Genomic DNA, 20,796 nt, shown 5'->3' with positions numbered 1-20,796 from the left:
TGCTACCACGTTGCCCTCATTTGCATCGCGCCAGCCGACTGCTTTCCTCTGAAAAACGCAACGGCCGCCTTTCGTCCCCTTCTCAGCCTGGTGCCATTCCTCCTGGCGGGCTGTCCTGTGGGCGGGCCGCCCGTGCTGTTGTGCCCCCACGGCTCCGTCCCGCCCCAGACAAAACGAGGACACAGTACCTACTCCTCACAAGTGTTAAGGATGTTAATCAAGAGAGAGGGAGAAAACAGGTGAGGCAGGTGTTTGATTCGTGAGGTGCCCGTGGGGGGCTGGTCAGGGCGGAGGGTTGTGTTTTACAAGAGCTTCTCCTTTCACTGCTGGGTTTGGCCAGTGAGACCCAAGTCACTCTTCAGCTTCCAGAACCCTCGGTGCTCTTGTCCCGGAACCCCTGTCCCGCATTCTAACATGCACCTTGATGATGCGGTAAATGTTGCTGCCTTGACAGTGAGGGACTAGAAGAGATTGCTTTTGAAATTGTGGCCATGGGTAATTCCTTTCTTTCACCATTAACCGGGACTTCTTGGCCACCATGGGCATCCTTGAGAATTCTTGGTTAGGGACAACATCCGCTGTATCCTTCGAATGCAGTGGGTCTTGTGATGGCTGTTAGATGTAACGATGAATGAACTGGCCATAACGTTCCATTTTAGAAACATTCGCTGACTTGGCGTTCACCGCTGTGTTCTCGGGTTTGGGAGCTGGTGACCTCTGTTTACAGATCTCTTGTTCCCACAGACCCCAGAAAGGCTCAGAGGCCTGTGCCCTGTGTCTTAAAGGCTCATTGAGGGTCAAAGAGTGAGAAATGCTCCTCTGTCCCTTGAGCTGTGAGTTTCCAGCCTGGGATTTAGGTCCCTGACTTCCAGACGCTTCAGCAGCAGGAGCAGTGGGAGGTCACTTTTTTCCTACTGGTTCTCTGTTACTCAACGCTTATAAAGGGTGTGGACGGGGGCAGATTCCTAAGAGGCAATGCCAAGGCTTGAATAGATACCAAGCATGGTGTGGGGTGCTCAGAAAGGTCTGTGTGTTTATACAAAACCTATGGAATTGCTCTCTCCCTGGGAGGAGGCTGACAGTGAATATTTATTTTCAGACAATTCTCTGTTTATATGGAAGCATGTGTTAGACCCATAAATCAAAAGTCCATGTTTTCCCCTATTCTCAGGTCATCTATGGAATGTTCTTTAAGTATTAATCCTTTGGTTACAATATCTATACTGAAACCATATGGTTTTCTCATACCATTCTTTGTATTTTTTTTTTCATGCATATTAATGAAACGTTGGGGGCAAGAACACTTGATTGAGAACAGTTTGAACACGTTGTCCCGAGAAAGCAAAGGCTCCCATTGTGATGAACTACAAGCTGCTAATACCTTTCAAATGTGTTGCTAGACTGAAACTGATAACCTTCCAGAACGCAGTCAGAAGAGGCTGACCTCTCTCACGAAGCGGTCGCATGGATGGGCTCACCGCCGCATCCGTTTCCACGTTGGCTGCGTGGAAATGCGGGTGTACGGGGTGGGCAGTTGATACAGGGAGCTAGTGAGACAGGCCGAGCAAAAAGTAAATTCATCATCAATTTTTACGTTACCTCAATTCCTGGACTGGTGGCCCGTTAAAGTGACTCCTCACTTGATCACATCTGTTGATCCTTACTGATAGTACAACAAAAGGTCATCTTTTCGGTCCTAAGCCCGAGGCAGTGCTGTGGCTGGAGTTTAGGAGGAAGGAACTGCTTCTTGTCCATTTTCAAAGCATCTTTGCTGCTTCTGGGATTCCGTGTCACTGTTGATATTAATGTGCTTCTCTCCTTCAGGGAGCCATCCGTCCTCATGAAGTCATTGTAACATAGGGACTGGGATGATGGGTCCTGATCCGTCTCTGAATTTAACATAACAGAAAAGCCACATCTGTACCCCTCCGGGGGATCCAGGGATGTTCTGAGGGTGCACACGCAGTCAGACGAGGTCCCCTGGACTTGCAGTCACTCATGGGGGCACGTTTTCTTTTGGAAACCCTTCTGAACCCAGTTGACATTGCAGCGTGGGGGCCAACCAAGCACATGGATTTCCGTTAGAGCGCGTTCGCCTAAATACTGGAAATGGGCGATCTGGTTTGACAAAGAGCCAACTTTTTTCTGCACTTCCTCATTTTGAGTGGGTTAATTCGGTTCTAGGAAAAGTTTTGACAGAATGGCTTTCTGAGTGCCAGCAAAATGTTATGTTAGAAATAACGGTGTTTACTTCCAGTCTCTCTCTTTTTCCATAAACTTTTTAGAAGTTCATTTCCTAAACCTGACTTCTATTATTTCACTTGACCTAGCCAATATAAATGGTGGTGTCATCATTGCCATCGACATAATGGCACGTTCCGCCTCACAAAAGGGGAAAAATAAGCCCTCCCAGCTCCCAAAAACACATTGGCTGGGCCGTCCTGAGGTGGTCAGAAATGGATGGAACCCACCTGGCGGGGCCCCGTAGGAAGTCTCTGCTTGTGATAAAGGACTGATGGTCACCAAGGATCATTGTCCTAAGTCAGGTCCCCTAGACACAGAGTTTGGGGTAAGGATACTTGGGCGTATGATTAATGAAGGGGGTGTTCTCAGCGGAGGGGAGTGAGGAAGCAGGACAGGGCAGGGAAGAGCCTTAGCTGGACCACTGCTTCAGTCTGATCTCAGGGGCCCTCAGGAGCATGAACACCATCACAGACTTGGCCCCTCCTTTGGGCAAGGGGGCCTCTCCCGGGTACCCTCTGTGTCTCCCTCTGGCCACTGGCTGCTGGGGTCGGGGAGGCAGACCCCGTTCAGCCACGTGCAGTTACCTGGAGAACAGAGGAGGCCCCTGCATCTGGGGGGGAGGTGCACAGGTCTGGTAAAGGGGCCTGGGTGCACCAGCAGCACCCACTTCTGTGACTGAAGAAAGAGCACCTTTCTGCGGAACCTGTCCTCACTGGTCTTGTGTTTCCTATACCCCCCGCCCCCCCTTTAGGGAGCGGACAGATCCAGCTCTGGCAGTTTCTCCTGGAGCTCCTGTCCGACAGCTCGAACTCCAACTGCATCACTTGGGAGGGCACCAATGGGGAGTTCAAGATGACAGACCCCGACGAGGTGGCCCGGCGCTGGGGCGAGCGGAAAAGCAAACCCAACATGAACTACGATAAACTCAGCCGCGCCCTCCGCTACTACTACGACAAAAACATCATGACCAAAGTCCACGGGAAGCGCTACGCCTACAAGTTCGACTTCCACGGGATTGCGCAGGCCCTCCAGCCCCACCCTCCCGAGTCCTCTCTCTACAAGTACCCCTCGGACCTCCCGTACGTGGGCTCCTACCACGCCCACCCCCAGAAGATGAACTTCGTGGCGCCCCACCCCCCGGCCCTCCCTGTAACGTCGTCCAGTTTCTTCGCTGCTCCAAACCCCTACTGGAATTCACCCACCGGTGGTCTGTACCCCAACACTAGGCTCCCTGCCGGCCACATGCCTTCTCATCTGGGCACTTACTACTAAAGGCCCGAGGGAGGCCCTTCCCAGCACCATGCAGCCGCCTGCCAATTGCCGCAAACTCTCTTGGAGGAGAGGAACCCAAAAGTGCCTCAAGAGGAAGAAGAGAGCTTGGCGGGGGGCGGGGGAAGGAAGCCGGCAACCAGATCCAAAGACTCGTAGCGGGAGGGAGTTACCAAAGTATGACTGCAGGAGGAAAGCAGATGCTAAAAACGTAACGTCTGTGGACATGTAATCTGTGGACCAACCTTGTAAGAGACATTGTAAGTAGCAGCATGACGTCCGAGGACAAAGTGCCAAAGAAAGTGCTCTTAGGAAGCGTATTCACTTTAGAGTAGCGTTTGGGATCCTGCTAATCATGCCAACTGGGATTGAACTAAAGCAATACAGATAACACAGTCTTGTCCTAACATACCGTTCATCACGTCATTTTTAAGGAGAACTACCTGTATTTAAAAAATAGAAACATATCAAAAGAAAAAGAAAAAATAAATAAAAAAAGAGAGACCGTGCAACAGACATTGATACGGAACTCATCGGCGTTTGCCGTGTCCGGTGACATCAGATTCAGTCCCTTGGACGGAGGGCTGCGGGCCCTCTCAAACTGTGAAGACGACCCAGAGTTTCCAAGTCCTTTCCAGTATTCCGGGAACAGGGAGCCTAGCGGTGGACTGAGCACGTGTGTGGACGGAACGTGGCTGTAGACGGAGGGCTGGAGGACGTGCGCGGGGCGGCGGCAGGGCAGGACGCAGCTGAGCAGGAGGTGGCGGTGGCGGAGCCGGGGCCGGGGCCCGAGCCGCTGCGGCGGCCAAGGCCGGACTTAGGGCAGTGCTGAGACTGTGCAGAAGGTCATCGCGGAGACTGGAGGTTGAATGCAGTCGGGGTGACACCCAACCGAGTGTGAGAGGAACGGAGGAAGGGGAAGTGGCAGAGTTCAGACCCCAAAACATACATCTCTTTTTTTGTTTGTTTGTTTGTTTGTCAAAAGAAAATTGTAACTGGAATTGACTGGTATTTAAAACGATCCTTCAGGACGGCATGGTTTTGTGGGGGCTCGGTTCTCCACGGGGTTCAGGCGAGGGGCATCGTCCCGGTGGCTGTGCGCCGGCACCCCCGGGCACCCGGGCCAGGCGGGCTCCAGTGTTCCTTTCGAGTCGCGAACGCTGTGCGTTTGTCAGAATGAAGTATACAAGTCAATGTGTTCTTTTTTCCCCTTTTTATATAATAATTATATAACTTATGCATTTATACACTACGAGTTGATCTCGGCCAGCCAAAGATACCATGACAAAAGAGACAATCGATGATATAATGTGGCCTTGAAATTTAACTCTGTATGCTTAATGTTTACAATACGAAGTTATTAGTTCTTAGAATGCAGAATGTATGTAATAAAGTAAGCTTGGCCTAGCATGGCAATTCGGATTTACACGGGAGTCTGCATTTGCACCTTTTTTTTTTTTTTTTTAGCGACTCAAGTTGCCTGAGAGAAACCTGTGTTCAATGTTGTGGGTTTTGTGTTATAATTTTATTACATCCAGGAGCTTGTGGAAATGAGAGGCAAGCAAACGGGATGCTTGGCACCCAGGCCGCGCAGTTGGCCCCTCCAGGTCCTTCTTGCCCACTCTCTTTTGTTCCTAGTCCCTTCAGGAGCAGAAGGACCACAGATTTCCCCCTGGGGCCTCCTTTTTCATGCCCAGAAGGGAAAAAGGCCCCTAATGCTGAGGCTGTCCTTGAGACATTCCAGATTAGCATCAGGACACAGAGCACCCTTAACTTCATTCTTGGATCACAAAACATTTGTTGAATGAACAACCTATTGTTCTTTAATGCAAACTGTGTTATTGTGGATAAATAAAGTGTCATGGATAGCTGTGATTGCTCCCTTTAAAGAAACCAGGGGCAGCTTCTAAATTTTCCACTTGCCTTCTGTCTCCAAGAATCTCGCCAGGTAGCCTACGGCCTTGACCTTCCCACCCCAGGATCATCTGGGTGCCATGGTGTGGGATTCACCAGCCCCTGGGCCTGACATGGGACCAGACACACTGTTTCTCTGGTCTCAGGTCAGTTTCTCTTGACATCTGTTCTCCTGTGCAGGGTGACGGCCATTTGAGAGGTGGGACACGGAGCGTCGTGAGGGGGAGCAAACCAGACCCGCCTGAGGCAGGCTCCGAGTGGGCCCATTTCATAGCAGGCGTGGGGCTTGCTTAGAACTTGGTCAGCCTCTTGCTGTGATTCAGTGAGGTTGCCACGCCTTGGCACCGTGGCTGTTTTGGCAGTGGGCTTTCAGGTCGCTGGGTTCCAGCTCCCAAAGCTTCAGACATTGCATTACTTGGGTGAAAAGGGGTCTTCCCTTCAGTCTAATTTCCCAGCAGTTGGGGAAAGGCCCCCAAAGTGCTTCTATCTTTTAGGGGAAATAAATAAATAAACAAAAGCATCAAAGCTGGCAGCCGGGGTGACCCAAGCTGCTCTAATGGAAAAGATCAGTCATTTTTATTTGCGGATGCAAAGTCAAGGCACGCCCCCACGCTGCCCAGAAATACAAATGTACTCGGATCATCACTCAGTTCCACTCTTTCAAGGCTGTATCATGAGCGAAATAATAGAAACAAGACTTGGCAAGCCTATTCGACTGCACCAGATGTTTTCAGTTAGTTTCCCCAGCTGCCCCCACCCCATCCAGATGATTAGCAGGCTTTATGACACATGGTAATTCTGGAGAAGATGATAATGCCGAGTCCTCCCAAATAAATCATTCTTAAATTACGTCGTTAAAGAACGTTGGCCCTTGCTCCTGCCATAATAATTTCAAAGCATTCTCCAGCTCATACTCCTCATTCCATGAAGGACCCTTTTCTCTCTCTGCTCCTTCTGCACCTCCGCTCGCCCCATGTGTGCTCACGACCCCCACACAGTTCGAGCGGCAGGACATGTGTCCCCTCTTCTCGTCTCAGCCTTCGGGGTACTGGGTGGAACACTGCATATTCCCAAGGCTCAGCCCAAAGTTCATTCTGGCTTCCAGCCTGAGGCGGTGGCCGTGTCTCCATGGGGTTCAAGGTGAGGTCGCAGGTGGGACCGATGATGCAGTTAGAGAACTCACTGCTTCCCCGAAGCACCTCTTCTCACTGCCACCGGGAACGAGGGCCTGGTGGGGTGCACTTCAGGGGACAGGTGCTCTGCAGCTGGGAAGGTCACGGCAAAGGGGGAAAACACAGGTGCCCCGTGGCCCCCCCAAATGGACCTTTAATGAAGGACACAACATAGTTGTTTAAAAAACCTGGCTTAGTCTCCTCACTTCATCCAAATAGATGTTCTCAGATGACTAATCAGACTCTTCAGAGTCCTGTCAGGTTCTGTCCCTTCACTTTATCTTGTTTTAAAACATCTTTCAAATGTTTTCATGTCCAATGAGGGAAAGGTTGGATACAGAAATCAAATGTTAAGAGGAAACTAGGACCTCTTTATCACAGGGCAGTGGTTCTCCAAGTGTGCTCCCTGGGCCAGGAGCATCAGCCTCACCGGGGGCTTGTTAGACCTGCGCGTTCTGAGACCTGCCCCGGGCCTGGGGCAGGCACGCAGCCTTCAGTTCTAACCCAGCTGTCGGTCCCAGCAGCCCTTGGGTGGTTCTGATGCCTGGGGAAGGCTGACGACCTCTGCAGTGGACGGAAAGCCGATCTGTATCCAGGTGCAGAATGGCCAACATGAAATCTCAGTCCCGTTAAGTTTTTTCCGGTGGCCACATGGAAACTACCCGTGTGTTTAAGCCGGTTTACTCGGGAAGTGTCGTCCTGGGTTGCGCTTCCTCTGGCTACTCCCCTCCCGACTGTTAACTGGTCCCCATGTGAATGAGTCATCTACTGCTCAGTAACAAAGGACCATGAAGAACACACACCTGCTGCCTCCTAGTGGCCCTGGGTCAGGACTCAGAGCTCTGCCTTGCAGGGTCCTCTGCGCAGGGTCTCACCAGGCTGAAATCCAGGGAGCAGCCAGGACTGTGGTCTCATCTGAAGCTGGGATCCTGTTCTCAGCTCACTGGTTGTTGGCAAAAGTCTGCTCCCTGCGGTTGTAGGACTAAGGTTCCATTTCCTTCCTGGATGTCAGTCAGGGCCATTCCCAACTCACAGAGGCCACCTGGGGTCCTTGCCACATGGCCTCTCTGCAGCAAGGCAGTTGCTCCAAAGCTAGGAGGAGACTCACTTTGAACTTCTCTGACTTCTTGTAAGGGTTCTCCTGATTAAACCAGGCCCTTCCAGGGTAATTTCTTTTTTTAATTAACTCAAAGTCAATTTACTAGGGCCTTAATTACATCTGAAAAATTACTTTTACTGTAGACAATAACCTAATCACGGGAGTCAGGATCCCTCATGTTCACAGGTTCTGCTCAGTGCGGTGAAGAAGATTATGTAGGGCATGTCCACCAGGAAGTAGAAATCTTGGGGCCATATTAGAATTCTGCTCACACACCATGGATAAGTGTATCTTCTAGCATATACCTGAAGCCCCGTGCTCCATGGCTCCCTCTCTCAGTAGCAGGGTGGACTTCTTTGAACAAGCCTGATGGTCTTTCTCTGACCAATTTGCAAAGCTTTACATTGAAAATGTAAAGCAAATGCCAGCTTTTCAGTAGTATTTAATTTTTTATTTTATGTAAAAGCCAGCCCAAGTTAGTTCTCTATAGAAAGAAATATGCAGACTTTCTAAGTTATAGTTTTTATTTTAAACTTAATTTTATAAAGCTTCATTTTCTCATAAACATTTTTTACAGAATATTTTGTTGAGGCAAGATATAATATTACTTGGTTATGATTTGTTCCAAAACAAGTTGAATTACAGACTTAGGCAGGACGCAAGTTAAATGTAAGAACTTATGAAAAAGAAAGTTAGTTTTTCATGTTTCATGTTCCCTAAAGAAAATAATACAAAATTGTAGTCAGAATTTCATTCTGAGCGGACTTCATAAAAAAGTTTTGAGACTTTACAAGGTCATGATTGGTTGAATGGACATGGCCAAGAGTATGAGTTAAAGATCCACACCCACCTGGAAGGAAGGTCCTGCGGACAGATTCCAGGTTGCTGCCCTTGACCTTACTTATTCATACTTCGCTGGGGTGAGCGCGCAGATGGTATACTGAAGACAACTCCAGATGCTGTGAGCAGAGAGGACAATAGCTTACAGGACAAGTTCAGGATCCCAAAGACCAGGAGAAGGGATGGGCCAGGTTTAACAAACTTACTGGAGCTTAATGATGTTAGGATCGGCATAATGTTCAAAACAGCTGGGAGTTGGGCTGAGCAGAAGCACCTGTGGAAAGCAGGTCAGGGGTGGGACATGCGTGGTATGTGGCATTAGTGAGTGACGGGGACAACACTGTTGAACACTTCAAATGCATTGTCTCGTTGCTCTTTACAATCATCCTCATGATACAAATTATAAATTAAAGATGAAAACACTTGCTTAGCTCACCCGAACTATAAGAGGATGAACAGTGCTTGTGCCAGTACTGACTCTCAAATTTCTATTCTTAAAGCTCTTCCGCCTCATACTGACAGGGCATGGGACCACGCAAACTTAGGCTGCGTTTTGTAAAACAGATCGTGAAGGAGGACTCATTGATTGTTTTGAGCTGCTTCCAACATCAATTCTGCACAGTCACGTGCAGACAGATACAGGCCAGCTAGAGATGAGGGCAGTGAGGGAACCGAAGACTAGGCCCATGGAGGAACAGCTGAAGGGCTGTTTGGTGTCCCCACTGGAAGCAAGGTTGCAGTTATGGTCCATCAGTCCAGGACCCAGCCTGGTACATGACAATAGTAAGCTGTCAGTCCGTGTCTTCACCGCTGTGGGCGAATGAACACCCGGAAAGTAACTGTCCAGACTCAGCAGGGATGCCCTGGGGCAAACTCGAGAAAGACCTTCAAATCAGAGAGGCCCAGATGGAACGGCCGGCCTTCGCCCAGGAGGTCCTGCGTGTGCGCGTGCTCATATGGACCTTGTGGCCATTCACCGGGTATTTAGCAGCACTTGGTAGGTGGGCTGCTTGGCTATTTAGGTCATTTTGAGTTCTGTGCATTTGGGTTCTGCAAAATGCTGAAATGTCATATACACATGCATGGAAGGTCAGGGAAAAGGGCCCGAAATGACGAGGGCCTGGAAGCCCCCTCCCGATCCGTTATCACGTAGTCCTCAGGGCAGGGGCACGTTTGGGAGTCAAACATTCTACAGGCATTGGAATCCCCCCAAACTCACTTGTCCGGTGACGTCAGCCTACTCTGCCGGGAGGTTACAACACACCGTGGCTGCCCGACCCCGCAGGGCCCAGGTGACGGGGGAGAGGCACCGGCTGAGGCGGGCGCCGAACCTCAGCCCCACGTTTTCTCACTTCGGAGGCAGCACGCGTCCCTAAAAGCACGCGTCTTGGGCCTGTTGGTCACAGCCTGCTTAGCATTAGACATGGCTCAGCTGGAAGGGCGTCAGGCAGCCCCGGGGAGCCTGGATCCAGCTCTAGACGAACTACTCCCGCCCCCCGGCAGGCATCGGAGGCGTGAGCCAAGGCTGACTTTCCACTTAAGAAGCTAAGGCGGGCCTGGGGGTGGAGGCTAAGTATGTAAGAAAGAATTTGGGCCACATGGGAGAAAGCCATTCGGTAAAAGTCTCGATTAGAAGGCCAGGATATTCCAAGACCCCGGCAGCAGGAGCGCAAGGCGCGGCCAGCTTTCTTCAGACACGTGGTTTCTGCCAGGGTAAGCCCCGCCTCTTCCTGTGGGGAAGGACGGAAGGGGCGGGGAGAGCGAGAGTCGCTGCCGAAAGGCCCTCCCCACGGAAACATGGCGGGGTGGGGAGAAGTCGTTCCGGCCTCGCCGTGGGACCTGTGGCAGCTCGGCCCGTCCGACAGTCCTCCTGTGAAGAAGTCGCTGCTCTCGTCGTGTTTGCTCGACCTGAGACCCCGCGGCTCTCTGCGTCTCCCCGCGTTCGCCCTCGCGTGGCACCGAGCTTTTCAAAGCGGCATTGGGCCGTGGTCCCGGGACTTTAAACCCACACTGTCTGGTGCGTGCGCACAGCAAAGCTGCCTCCGTGCACCGAAGAAGAAAACGTGAACAGAGGTTCTGCACCCTTCACGTAAAAAAGTGGGAGCGCTGGTGAACATCGCTGTACCCGAGGTCGCATGGCTGTCAAGCGGCAGAGACAGGATCTGAGCAAGAGTCTGCCTCCAGAGCCGCTGCGCTGTTCCGGCTCGGAGGGGAAGCTGCATCGGGGGGTGGCCGTCCCGGGAGGGGTAACCGCGCCATTATCCCCGTGATGGCAGGAAGCGGGCGAGGCACCTTCTCCTTGGGGATGAGGAAGGTGGGGCGCAGAGAGGTCACGCGGCCTGCCCGAGGTCACACAGCTCGGAGGAGATCCACACCCTGGTCTGGAAGCTGAGGTTTCCCGCCGGGGGGGCGCGCCTGGCCTTCCCCACAACTGGGGGGGCGGGGCGGTGGGGGGGGGGAGTCGTCCTACCCGGGACCGTCCGCCGTCGCCCTGATGGAGGCAGAGAATGTGAGTCTAAACCGCCAGCCCCGCTGCCGCCTCCCGAAGGTCCCGGCCTGTCCCCCACGGCTCCCTCTCCTGGGACGGCGCAGACCCGCGTCCTTGTCTGAGGCTGCAGAGAAGGGGAGGTGTTGTTTCCTTTTCTTTTCCTTTCTTTTTTAAACCAGAGGCGGGACCTTGATGAGGCAGCTTCAGACATCAGGAATCATCATTTTAAATGCTTCTGGAAGGTGGCGGGATGCAGAGAAACCCGCGTGCCCCGGGCAGGCTGCCCTCACGACCCGGCGGGGCTGGAGAGAGAGCTGGGGACGGGCCCTGGGCACTCGCTGGTCTTATTGAATGCCCTGGGGGGTGTGGGTCCCTGTACACGTGTGTCAGGGTTTCTGTGTGTGTGTGGTCGCTGTACGTGTGTATGCGTGTGTGTCATGTGACTGTTGTCTGTGTGTATCTGTGTGGCTGTTGTCTGTATCTGTGTGTGTGTCCCTGTATACGTGTGTCTAGGTTTCTGTGTGTGGTCGCTGCACGTGTGTGTCTATGCGTTTGTGTCATGTGACTGTTGTCTGTATCTGTGTGTGTGTCCCTGTACACGTGTGTCAGGGTTTCTGTGTGTGTGTGATCGCTGCACGTGTGTGTCTATGCGTTTGTGTCATGTGACTGTTGTCTGTGTGTATCTGTGTGTGTGTCCCTGTACACGTGTGTCAGGGTTTCTGTGTGTGTGTGTGATCGCTGTACGTGTGTGTCTATGCGTGTCATGTGACTGTTGTCTGTGTGTATCTGTGTGTGTGTCCCTGTATACATGTGTCTGGGTTTCTGTGTGTGTGCCTGTGTGTGATCGCTGCACGTGTGTCATCATGTCACTGTTGTCTGTGTGTATCTGTGTGTGTGTGTCCCTGTATACGTGTGTCTGGGTTTCTGTGTGTGTGGTCGCTGCACGTGTGTATGCGTGTGTGTCACGTGACTGTTGTCCGTGTGTATCTATGTGTGTGTCCCTGTACACGTGTTTCTGGGTTTCTGCGTGTGTGTGCCTGTGTGTGTGATCGCTGCACGTGTGTGTCTATGCGTGTCATGTGACTGTTGTCTGTGTGTATCTGTGTGTGTGTGTGTCCCTGTATACGTGTGTCTGGGTTTCTGTGTGTGTGGTCGCTGCACGTGTGTGTCTATGCGTGTCATGTGACTTTTGTCTGTGTGTATCTGTGTGTGTGTGTGTCCCTGTATACGTGTGTCTGGGTTTCTCTGTGTGTGTGGTCGCTGCACGTGTGTCTATGCGTGTGTGTCATGTGACTGTTGTCTGTGTGTATGTGTGTGTGTGCTGTGGCCCGCAGTCTCAGAGCTCTGATTCCTTTGAAACCTATTTTCAATTCATTTCGACGTAGTTGCTCCCCGACCTTCCTGGAGAAGCGCCTCCCCCACCCCCAAGAAGGCGCGATGTCAGAAGTATTTCTAGAACACAACCTGTGATCACCGAGCCTTAAGAAGGGCTGCCTGGTCGGGGAAGAAGGCGGGGCGCGCAGGAGGTGGGGGGGGGGGGCGACTGCCAAGCGCTGGGAACAGCCCCCCTCTTCCCACCAGGTGGCGCCAGCGTCGCGCGCACCGACCCAGCTTGCGCAGGGGACCCAGACCCAGGTCCTACATCATCCCTCGCCTTCTCAACGTGAAGGCATCACTCAGCTCTCTAGAACGAGGTAGAGGCCCGTTGTTCGGTCGTCTCCCGTGTGCAGTGAGCCTGGGATTGAACCTGTGGGCACATGCTTTTTGAGTGTGTGTGTGTGTGTGTGTGTGTGTGTGTGTGTGTAGGTAGGTAGGTCTTGTGAGCTTCCCTCTTGGAGCGCTAATGTCCTTGAAAGGTCCCTTTAGTTCACACTGATGGAGATAAGTGTGGAAGCAGTCCCCCAGGGAAGAGCCAGCGCTGGGAGCTTTGGGTCGGCAGACCGACGGGTGGCCCTGGCCGGCTGGGAGGAGGGACGTCGGGGACATCGCAGTCCATGAAACCTTAGCCCCCTGCAGATTCTGCCCTGGCTGTGACTTCCAGGGCCCAGCCCATCCCTCTTGAGTGTCTTGGAATCTCTTCATGCACCTGCGCTGTGCGTTCTACTGTGTCACGGGATAGAGGAGCCGCATGCCACGGGAAGAGCCAGTCGGCCAGGGTTATTCACCGAGGGCAGTGGTCACCTGTCCAAATAAAAACAGAGAAGTGTCTTCCCTTGCGGACCCTTGGAAAGAGCTCACAGACGTGCCCCCGTTGTATCTGCCCTTCACAAAGGATGAAGCGTTTATGACTCAACAGTATCACCCACTGTGAAGGGCTGTTTCACTCTCCCTTCTCTCAGTCGGGTGCCTGCCTCTAAGCCTAAAGAGCAAGTTTCCATGCTTCATAGTTGATGCTACAAGGAGAATCATTCCTTTGTAATAGAACATCATCAAACCCAGAGCCAGAATCCCTATTGCTCTCACCTGTAACCTGTTTTCATATACCAAGGTGAAACCCTCCCCCCCACCATGGAACAGAATTATCTTCCGGAGGGAGGCCCCTTGCAGTACAGGCTTCCCCTGCTAGGTGCGGGTCCTAAGGACTTATCTGGATCAGTGGACGAGCTGGCGGTGTTGTGAGAGGCTGCATTCAGCCTCAGGGAATTTTTTTGAAGACTCTTTCAACGTGTTTGCCCATTTCATGATGGGTGATTTAGGAGCGCACCTGTCCACACTTCACTGAGTGTTCAGAAGTTTTTGACTGAAAAACAGCATCACCCCCATTCCCCACCCTCCCTGTTCACTGATCTCACCCTGAGTGACTTTTTTTGTTTCTCCAGATGAAAAAACTCTTCAAAGGGAAACATTTTGCTTGTGTAGAAGAGGTGAAAGGAAAAAAATGACAGAAGCACTAAAAGGCATCAAAATTGATGCATTCAAAAACTGTCTTGAGCAGTGGAAAAAATATCTTGATAGGTGTATTGCATCAAATGGAGAGTACTTTGAAGGTGGCTGAAGTTTAAACATGTAAGAATAAATATGCAATTTTTAATAAATACACTCCATTTTTTTTTGCCATCCTCCTGTATTTGTGTTGGGAGACACACATGTTTAATTTTATTTCCTTTTCAGATCAAGTTCATAAAAACAGGGGAAATGCACACACTTATATTCTTAAAGAGGAAGAGAGACGCCTCAGATGGTCAGTTGCCTTGACATTGTCCCGAGACTTTAACAATATCCAGTCAGCCTGTCATTTGTTCATTCAAAAACCATGTCGTTAAAGAGACAGAGAAGAAAACTGTGAGCTGAGCACTTTCGAAGGGCCAGATGCTCACTCTACAGAGGTGAGGTCATGGGTATCCACCGCCCCTGCAGGTTCACAGTCGAGTCAGTGGATCTAAAAACGGGGCCCATGGAGCACCTGCATCCCAATCGCCATGTTTGCGTGTTGACGGTGTGCATTTCCCTGTGTGGCCCAGACCTCGCCTGCTTCCACTGCTGCAGAGATGCTGACCTGGAGGGGGACCTGTCAAGTCAGATGCAGCCACACGCCACTGTGGTAAGTGCTGTGAGAGAGGACAGCCACCGAAAACCAACAGTGGCAAACACGTGCCTCTGAATACACCACGGACCTGTTCTCAGTGTTTAAGTATTCACCCATTTAACAGGACAACATCCCTTCTAGGTGGTTTCTGCAATCAGCCTTGTTTTATGTCGAAAAAACCGAGGCACAGAGAGTAAATGACTTACAGTCACACACCTGGAGGGCCGAGTAGAGGTGGGACCCTGCCACAAGCTGTCCAACAGCAGAGTCCCAGATCTTGAGGGCTGTACTCCCTGCCCCCGCTTACAGGGCAGAAGGAAGGCGCTTGTGATAAATGATCATCCCACTCCTCTTAGAGAACTAGTTCTTTGAAAGTTTTGACCAAGTTATATTTTTAGAAACTTGGAGACAGTGGTCACAGACCCAGTGAACCTAGAGGTAAAAAACGGTTTGGATAGAAGAGGAGGGAAATATATATACATTCAAAAACTTTATAAAGAAATACAGTAATTGAGTGCTTTTCTGGGGAGAAGCCTGGGCTTCTAACGTGAAAGGCTCGCAGAGAGAGGGAAGGCGAGGACCAGCCAAACCTACCGGGGACCTGAGTCAATACCACTCTCGTCCAGCAGATGGGGCCGGCGTTCCCTAAACGAACCGGCCAGCGGGGCTGCTCTCACGCCAAGGCCCCCCTCCATCCAGCCTTGAGGCTCCTGTTTTGTTTGTATCGTTGCTTCAAAACACGGAAGAGCTTTCCCGGGACCCCCCATGGCGGGGAAAACAGCCCACTCTGCAGGTGCCAGTTACCCTGGTCGCTGGCCAGAAGCAGAGCCTTGTTCGCCCCAGGTCCCCTTTTGCCGGGACAAGCGCGGTCCTTGCTGTGGGTAGCTCCCCGGGGAGCACTCCCAGGACCTCCTAACCCCCTCCCCCGCTGAGCAGACACGCTGATTCTCAATCCCCAGCGCGCAGGCCGGGAAAGCAAGGCTGCCGGCCGCAGAGCAAGCAGCCTGCCTGCGCGCGGGGCGCCTGGGGATGCCACCCGCGCTGCGCCCACGCGTCCCGCCGCGCGCGCGCGCTGTCTGAGCCCCCAGCGTGCCAACATTACAGCAGGACAAGAGGATAAAGCCCAGGTGCCCGTTTGTTTTCTCAGTGTTTGCTCTGCTCTTCCAGGTGGAAGCCAAGCCGATTAGCAGAGGGTTGCAGGGAGTTGCGTGCAGGCCGGCGCCGGGGTTCAGTGCGCTTCCTGCCCCGTGTGGCTGGGGGACAGGTCACCGTAATCCGCGCAGCGTAACCTCGCTTACAGGAACAGGGGATAAGCCTCCCCTCTCAGGAAGGGGAAGGCAAACAGAAGACGGTGTTCATTTCAAGGTTCTCAGATTCCCCACCCTCTGGTCCTACTTGACATCATCAAAGCTTTCATGTCAAAACAGGAAAACAAGAAGAAAAGGCGTGTCCTGTGGCCGGACTGAAGTTAGAAGGCCAGGTCTAGTGCTTCTTCCTGTCTCCCTCCCTTCGGTTTTTTTTTTTTCTCTTTCTCTTTTCTTTTCCTTTCTTTCTTCCTTTCTTTCTTCCTTCCTTCCTTTCTTTCTTTCTTTTTTTTAAATCCTCACCTAAGGATATGATCACTGATTTAAGAGAGAGGAAGGGAGGGAGAGCGAAACATCCATACGAGAGAAATGTTGATCAGCTGCCTCCTGTATGCGCCCCTACTGGGGATCGAACCTGCAACCTTTGAGGCACGAAGCAACACTCTAACCAACTTAGCCAAGCTGCCAGGGCTCCCTTCTTTCTTGCCCTGGGTGTGAGGACTGTGTATAGGTGGCTGAAGAGGGAGGGGCCAGAGCACCCCTAATTTTAATGTGCACGCAAATAAAGCCCTTTGGGACCTCGTTACTGTACAGAGTCTCAGTCATGGGTCTGGGGTAAGCCCGAGACTCTACCCGTCCAACAAGCTCCCAGATACCAATGGTGGCTGATGCTTTGGACAACGAGGCGTGAGTGGGTGTCAAAGGACAAAGGGATGTGAGCTGGCTGAGTGCACCTTCCTCTCCGGAGAACCCAACAGGGGCTGCTGCCGGTGGTGAGTCCGGGCCAGCACAGCCGCTGCTGCAACTGGGGCAGCCGGCCCCTGCGCCACATCAGACCAGCTTCTCTCAATTCTGCAGCTTCACACCTTGGCTCTCAAGGATCCTTTGACCTCATCAGGTTCTCATCGGGTCCTGGAGCTAGACCAAGGCATGTGGGAAGGAGAGACCTGAAGGTGGTGGCCACCTTGCTGCGAGTTGCCATACTAGATGGCGGGGAGGCTGGGCTTCCGATCCCTCCCATCGGAGAGGGTCAGATAACACTCCAGATGTGTGGTTGGGGTTTCCCAAAGTCTGCCGCACCAAAGGCAGACCCGGACGGCATCTGAATTTCTGGGGGTGGGCCCTGGGCTCTTGTCTTGCCTCTTGACAAACTGCCCAGGTGATTCTGTGATACACTAACATTTGAGAACCACCACCCCCGAGGTCATCTCCGGCCCTAAGTTTCTCTTCTCCAAACTAGCCCAGCGGTCTTCCCTGTGATGTCGCTGTAGGATGGCAGGAGGTTCTGCTTTCCAGGATGTTTGATTTCCCAGCCTCTTCCCCTCACTCTTGAGGAACTGGAGACCAGTGAGATCAAATCCCGGTCTCCCAGCTGCTCAGCGTAGGACCAGGGCTAAGTCCAGATGCTTGGGTTCCAAGTCTAACACACCTTCCTCAGAGCCCCCTCCTCCTTCCTTCCCCTGACGACCCCCCACTCTAGCACCCCCTACTCTTCCCTGGACTTCTGCACTGGTCTGCTTTTCCTGTCTCTTCCCCCTGCCTCTCCAGTCCATCTCCTTAATCCAGTCTCCATGCCAACACCAGCCTCAGCTCTCTCCCAGACTTTTCTGCCCCAATCACATATTTTCTATTCCCAGCTGCCACATATATATAAATATTCCAAACTCCTGTCTTCTGAGGAGCCTCAATGTTCTGCCATTTGACACTAATCACCCAGCACTCCATTCTGCACCTTCCGGACAACTGCTGTTTTCGCCACTTGGTTTTCCTGATCTCTGGAGTCCTCAGTTTGCTCACACCGTGATGGCCATCTACCTAAGCTCCTTAGCCCTTTATTTCTTCCTGCCAAAGTCTTCCGCCTCCTTCCAGGCCCAACATCAGCCCTCTCTGTCTCTGGGGGTGTTTGTTCGGGAGAAGCACCCGCCCTCTCTTCTGGCCTCCCAAGGTGGTATAGATGTTGCTGCTAGCCAGAGCCCTTTGTGTTTAGGGCTGGGGGCTGGCTCATCCCACCGGCACCAGGCACCCTGCAGCGACAGAGTAACTGCTGATGCGCTGAGGGAATGCCTGCATTTTGGAGGAATGGCTCCGTATAGATGGCCCGTTCTCACCACTTGAGCCTCATAATCTCCTCTGTCATCAGGGACGGTAATCAGGCAGACTTTCTGAGTCCCTAACTCAAAATATAAAAGCAAATGTAACATGATCTCGGCTTATCCTTCCCCCAAGAGATAGAGCATGACAGACACATGATACCACAGAGGATTCGTGTGACAATACATCAGAGAGAAAAAACTAATGCTGATGGCCACACAGCTCTGGGTATCTGCATTCTAGAATCATTACTACTATTTATTTGGTTGATTCAGAGTTATGGAAACCATTTATGTTTTTATACCATGGACTTCAGCTGCCTTAAACCACCTTCAAGGTCAAGTTGAACAGTTTAGAGTTTGGTTGACATGACCTTAAAAAAGGTCATGAAAATAAGCCCTTTGAGGTTTGCTCTGGGTAGACGTCAGAGATGTGAAAGACGTTCTCCTCTGGGGAGTGCGGGTGACAAGTCAGATAAAGTAGGTTCTCCTATTTCATTTCGAAGTCCAGCCAGGCTCCAGAAATCAGAACCTTTCCACCTTCCACTTAAGTACCTAAATGCACGCTCCAGCTATGGAATTACCCCGATAGCTGACGCGGAGCGACGTTTTCTTGGCTCCAGCCCCCGCGGCCGGTTGTCCACCCTGCCCGCGGTCCCCAGGTAATTTGCAAACACCGCTCCACAATGCTGCCTGTAACTACAGCCAGAGACATGTGGGACAGCGAAGAGAGTCATTATTTCCATAACTGTCCACGAGCAATTTTCTTCCCTAAACCACATCTCGCTGACCCTCCTCTCAGAAAACAACCCAAACTGAGACTATGTTTTCTTAACAAACCTCAGTCAAATATCTTGGCTGGTTTGCCATTTTCTTTTAGCAGATTCCAGGAAACGGGGGCGTAGGGGATGCCTGATGAAGCCCCAGCTTGGGAGGTTCCAGACATGTGAGATTCCTCCCATCGGAAAAAGGGTAGCGAGGGGTCAGGTGCATGTTATTTTTCCTTTCCGCTTTCTCCCAGTACACAAAACGTGTAAGCTTCATATTTTTTTTTCTTTTCTTTTTAAAATACTATTGTTTTTTTTAAAAAAAGAAGCTGTGCTCATGACTTTTTTTCTCCCACCTAGGTTTAGATAGTGACCATCCTGGGAAACTTAGCTACTTGCTTCTTTTTTCTTTTCTTCTTTCTTTCTTTATAAGAACCCCATGTTTGTTTATGTTTTCTTTTGTTTTTTAGAGAATTAATACTCAACATTAAAGTACCTTTCACCAGAATTTTTATCCCAAGGCAGTGTATATAAGAGATAAGAAGGACTTGTACTTCTGTGTCACAGTGACGACTGCAGACGGGGAGGAAGAGGTTTGACGAAGCCCTGGGTGTTTGCTGAATGTCCTCCACACACTGCTCCTTCGTCAGTTGGAGGCTCCTGTAAAGGGAGATGAGTTCAAGGTCGGGGTAGCATGCTGCTGCTAGAATTGCTTGGTCGTTCCCCGGGCAATCCCCAGCAGCACTGCGAGGCTTGGAACAGATGAACATGCAAAGTACCCCATGCTTCCCGCGTGCGTCCTACACGCACACGCACACAGCTGTACGTCCTTGTTGCAAGTGCAAATAGGGATAGAATCTGGTGGCATCTCAGCAAAGACACAGTGCTCCTCCTTGACGGTTGCTGGTGCCTGGGACTGCAGGGCAGGGGAGATCTGTCTGCAGGGGTCTTCCTCCCACACAAAATCCTGCCCCCCGAATCAGGGTCTGCGGTTTCTAGGAATCCTTCTTTCCTATAAAATCAGGGCCTCAGCTGCCCCATTTCCTGCCCTACTCAAGTCTTCAGCATTCTGGGCAGCAATAACATGTGTGACTCAGCCACCTGTCTCATCACCTCGTGAAGGGCCAGCGTACATGGGACCCACCACCTCTGCGACTGGAGGCAAAACCCCATGGTGGTCCTTCTCCAGGAACATGCAGGAGTCACAGATGGGAACCAGCGGTGAGGAAGGAGTGGGCCTCACTGCCGAGGGAATCACTTCATCCTTTAGCCCCATGAAAAATGACCTTCCAGTGTCTGAGGCTCTCTTCAAATAACCGCCTGCTCTCACTAAGCAAATTCCATAGGTGGGGCTTCCTTGAAAGGAAGCAAATCACAAACATTGTTGTGGCGGAACAGGGACAAAACATCTGTGGGACACTGAGTATCCCTCTCTGGAACGGTATCTCAGGATGCATGGCCACTATTCCTGCAAGAGAGGCCACAGGATGTAGAGAGTAAGGCTAGGAGGTAATGGGGTCCGATGGCCCCACGGACCTGAGTGTCAGGAGAGATTATGGACTCTGATGGCTACTAGACATGGTCATTGCTGCCATCACCAGGCTACTGCCTCCCCGGCTCTTGGCTTGTCTGCATCTCTTGTGTATGATCTCAGTAACCGTATTTTACAGAGAAACGCTGACTGAGCAAGATTGATGAACTCTGCAACGATATAATCTCACAACTCATAAAAGATAGGGCTTGGAATCTGCTATGCCCTGAAATGTGTCGCCCCTCCCAAATTCTTGTGCTGAAGTCCTGAGAAGAGCCCACAAGGGGAGACAGGGAGAAGACAGCCGTCACAAGCCAGAAAGAGGGTCCTTACCAGAAACCAACCACAAGGCATCTTGATTGGAACCTCCAGCCTCCATAACTGTGCAAAAATAAAGTTCTGTTGTTTAAGCCACCTGATCATTACTCTATTGTTACAGCAGCCTGAGGAAACTAATGTGGACCCTGCCTCAAAATCTATGCTCTTAAGCCTCCACCATACGCTGCTGTCCTCTCCCTGCACAGGAGACATTTTCCTGCTCGATGGGCAATT

At 51.6% G+C, this 20,796-nt stretch overlaps 1 protein-coding gene across 3 annotated transcripts in view; it reads left to right on the top strand.

The window, feature by feature from the left end:
• ERG (ETS transcription factor ERG) overlaps positions 1–4,280 on the top strand; it is a 99,352-nt gene extending 95,072 nt beyond the window's left edge. For all 3 annotated transcript variants that reach the window (XM_090271753.1, XM_090271757.1, XM_090271751.1), the window contains one exon: positions 2,996–4,280. In XM_090271753.1, coding sequence (XP_090127879.1) covers positions 2,996–3,516 — 521 coding nt within the window. In that variant the 3' untranslated portion in view covers positions 3,517–4,280. The remainder of the gene's footprint in view (positions 1–2,995) is intronic.
• Positions 4,281–20,796: the final 16,516 nt, after the last annotated feature.

This window comes from Furipterus horrens, unplaced genomic scaffold (genome assembly GCF_987537825.1).
Source record: "Furipterus horrens unplaced genomic scaffold, mFurHor1.1.pri manual_scaffold_1, whole genome shotgun sequence".
NCBI classification, from domain to species: Eukaryota; Metazoa; Chordata; class Mammalia; order Chiroptera; family Furipteridae; genus Furipterus; species Furipterus horrens.
This window is presented reverse-complemented; position numbering and strand designations above follow the sequence as displayed.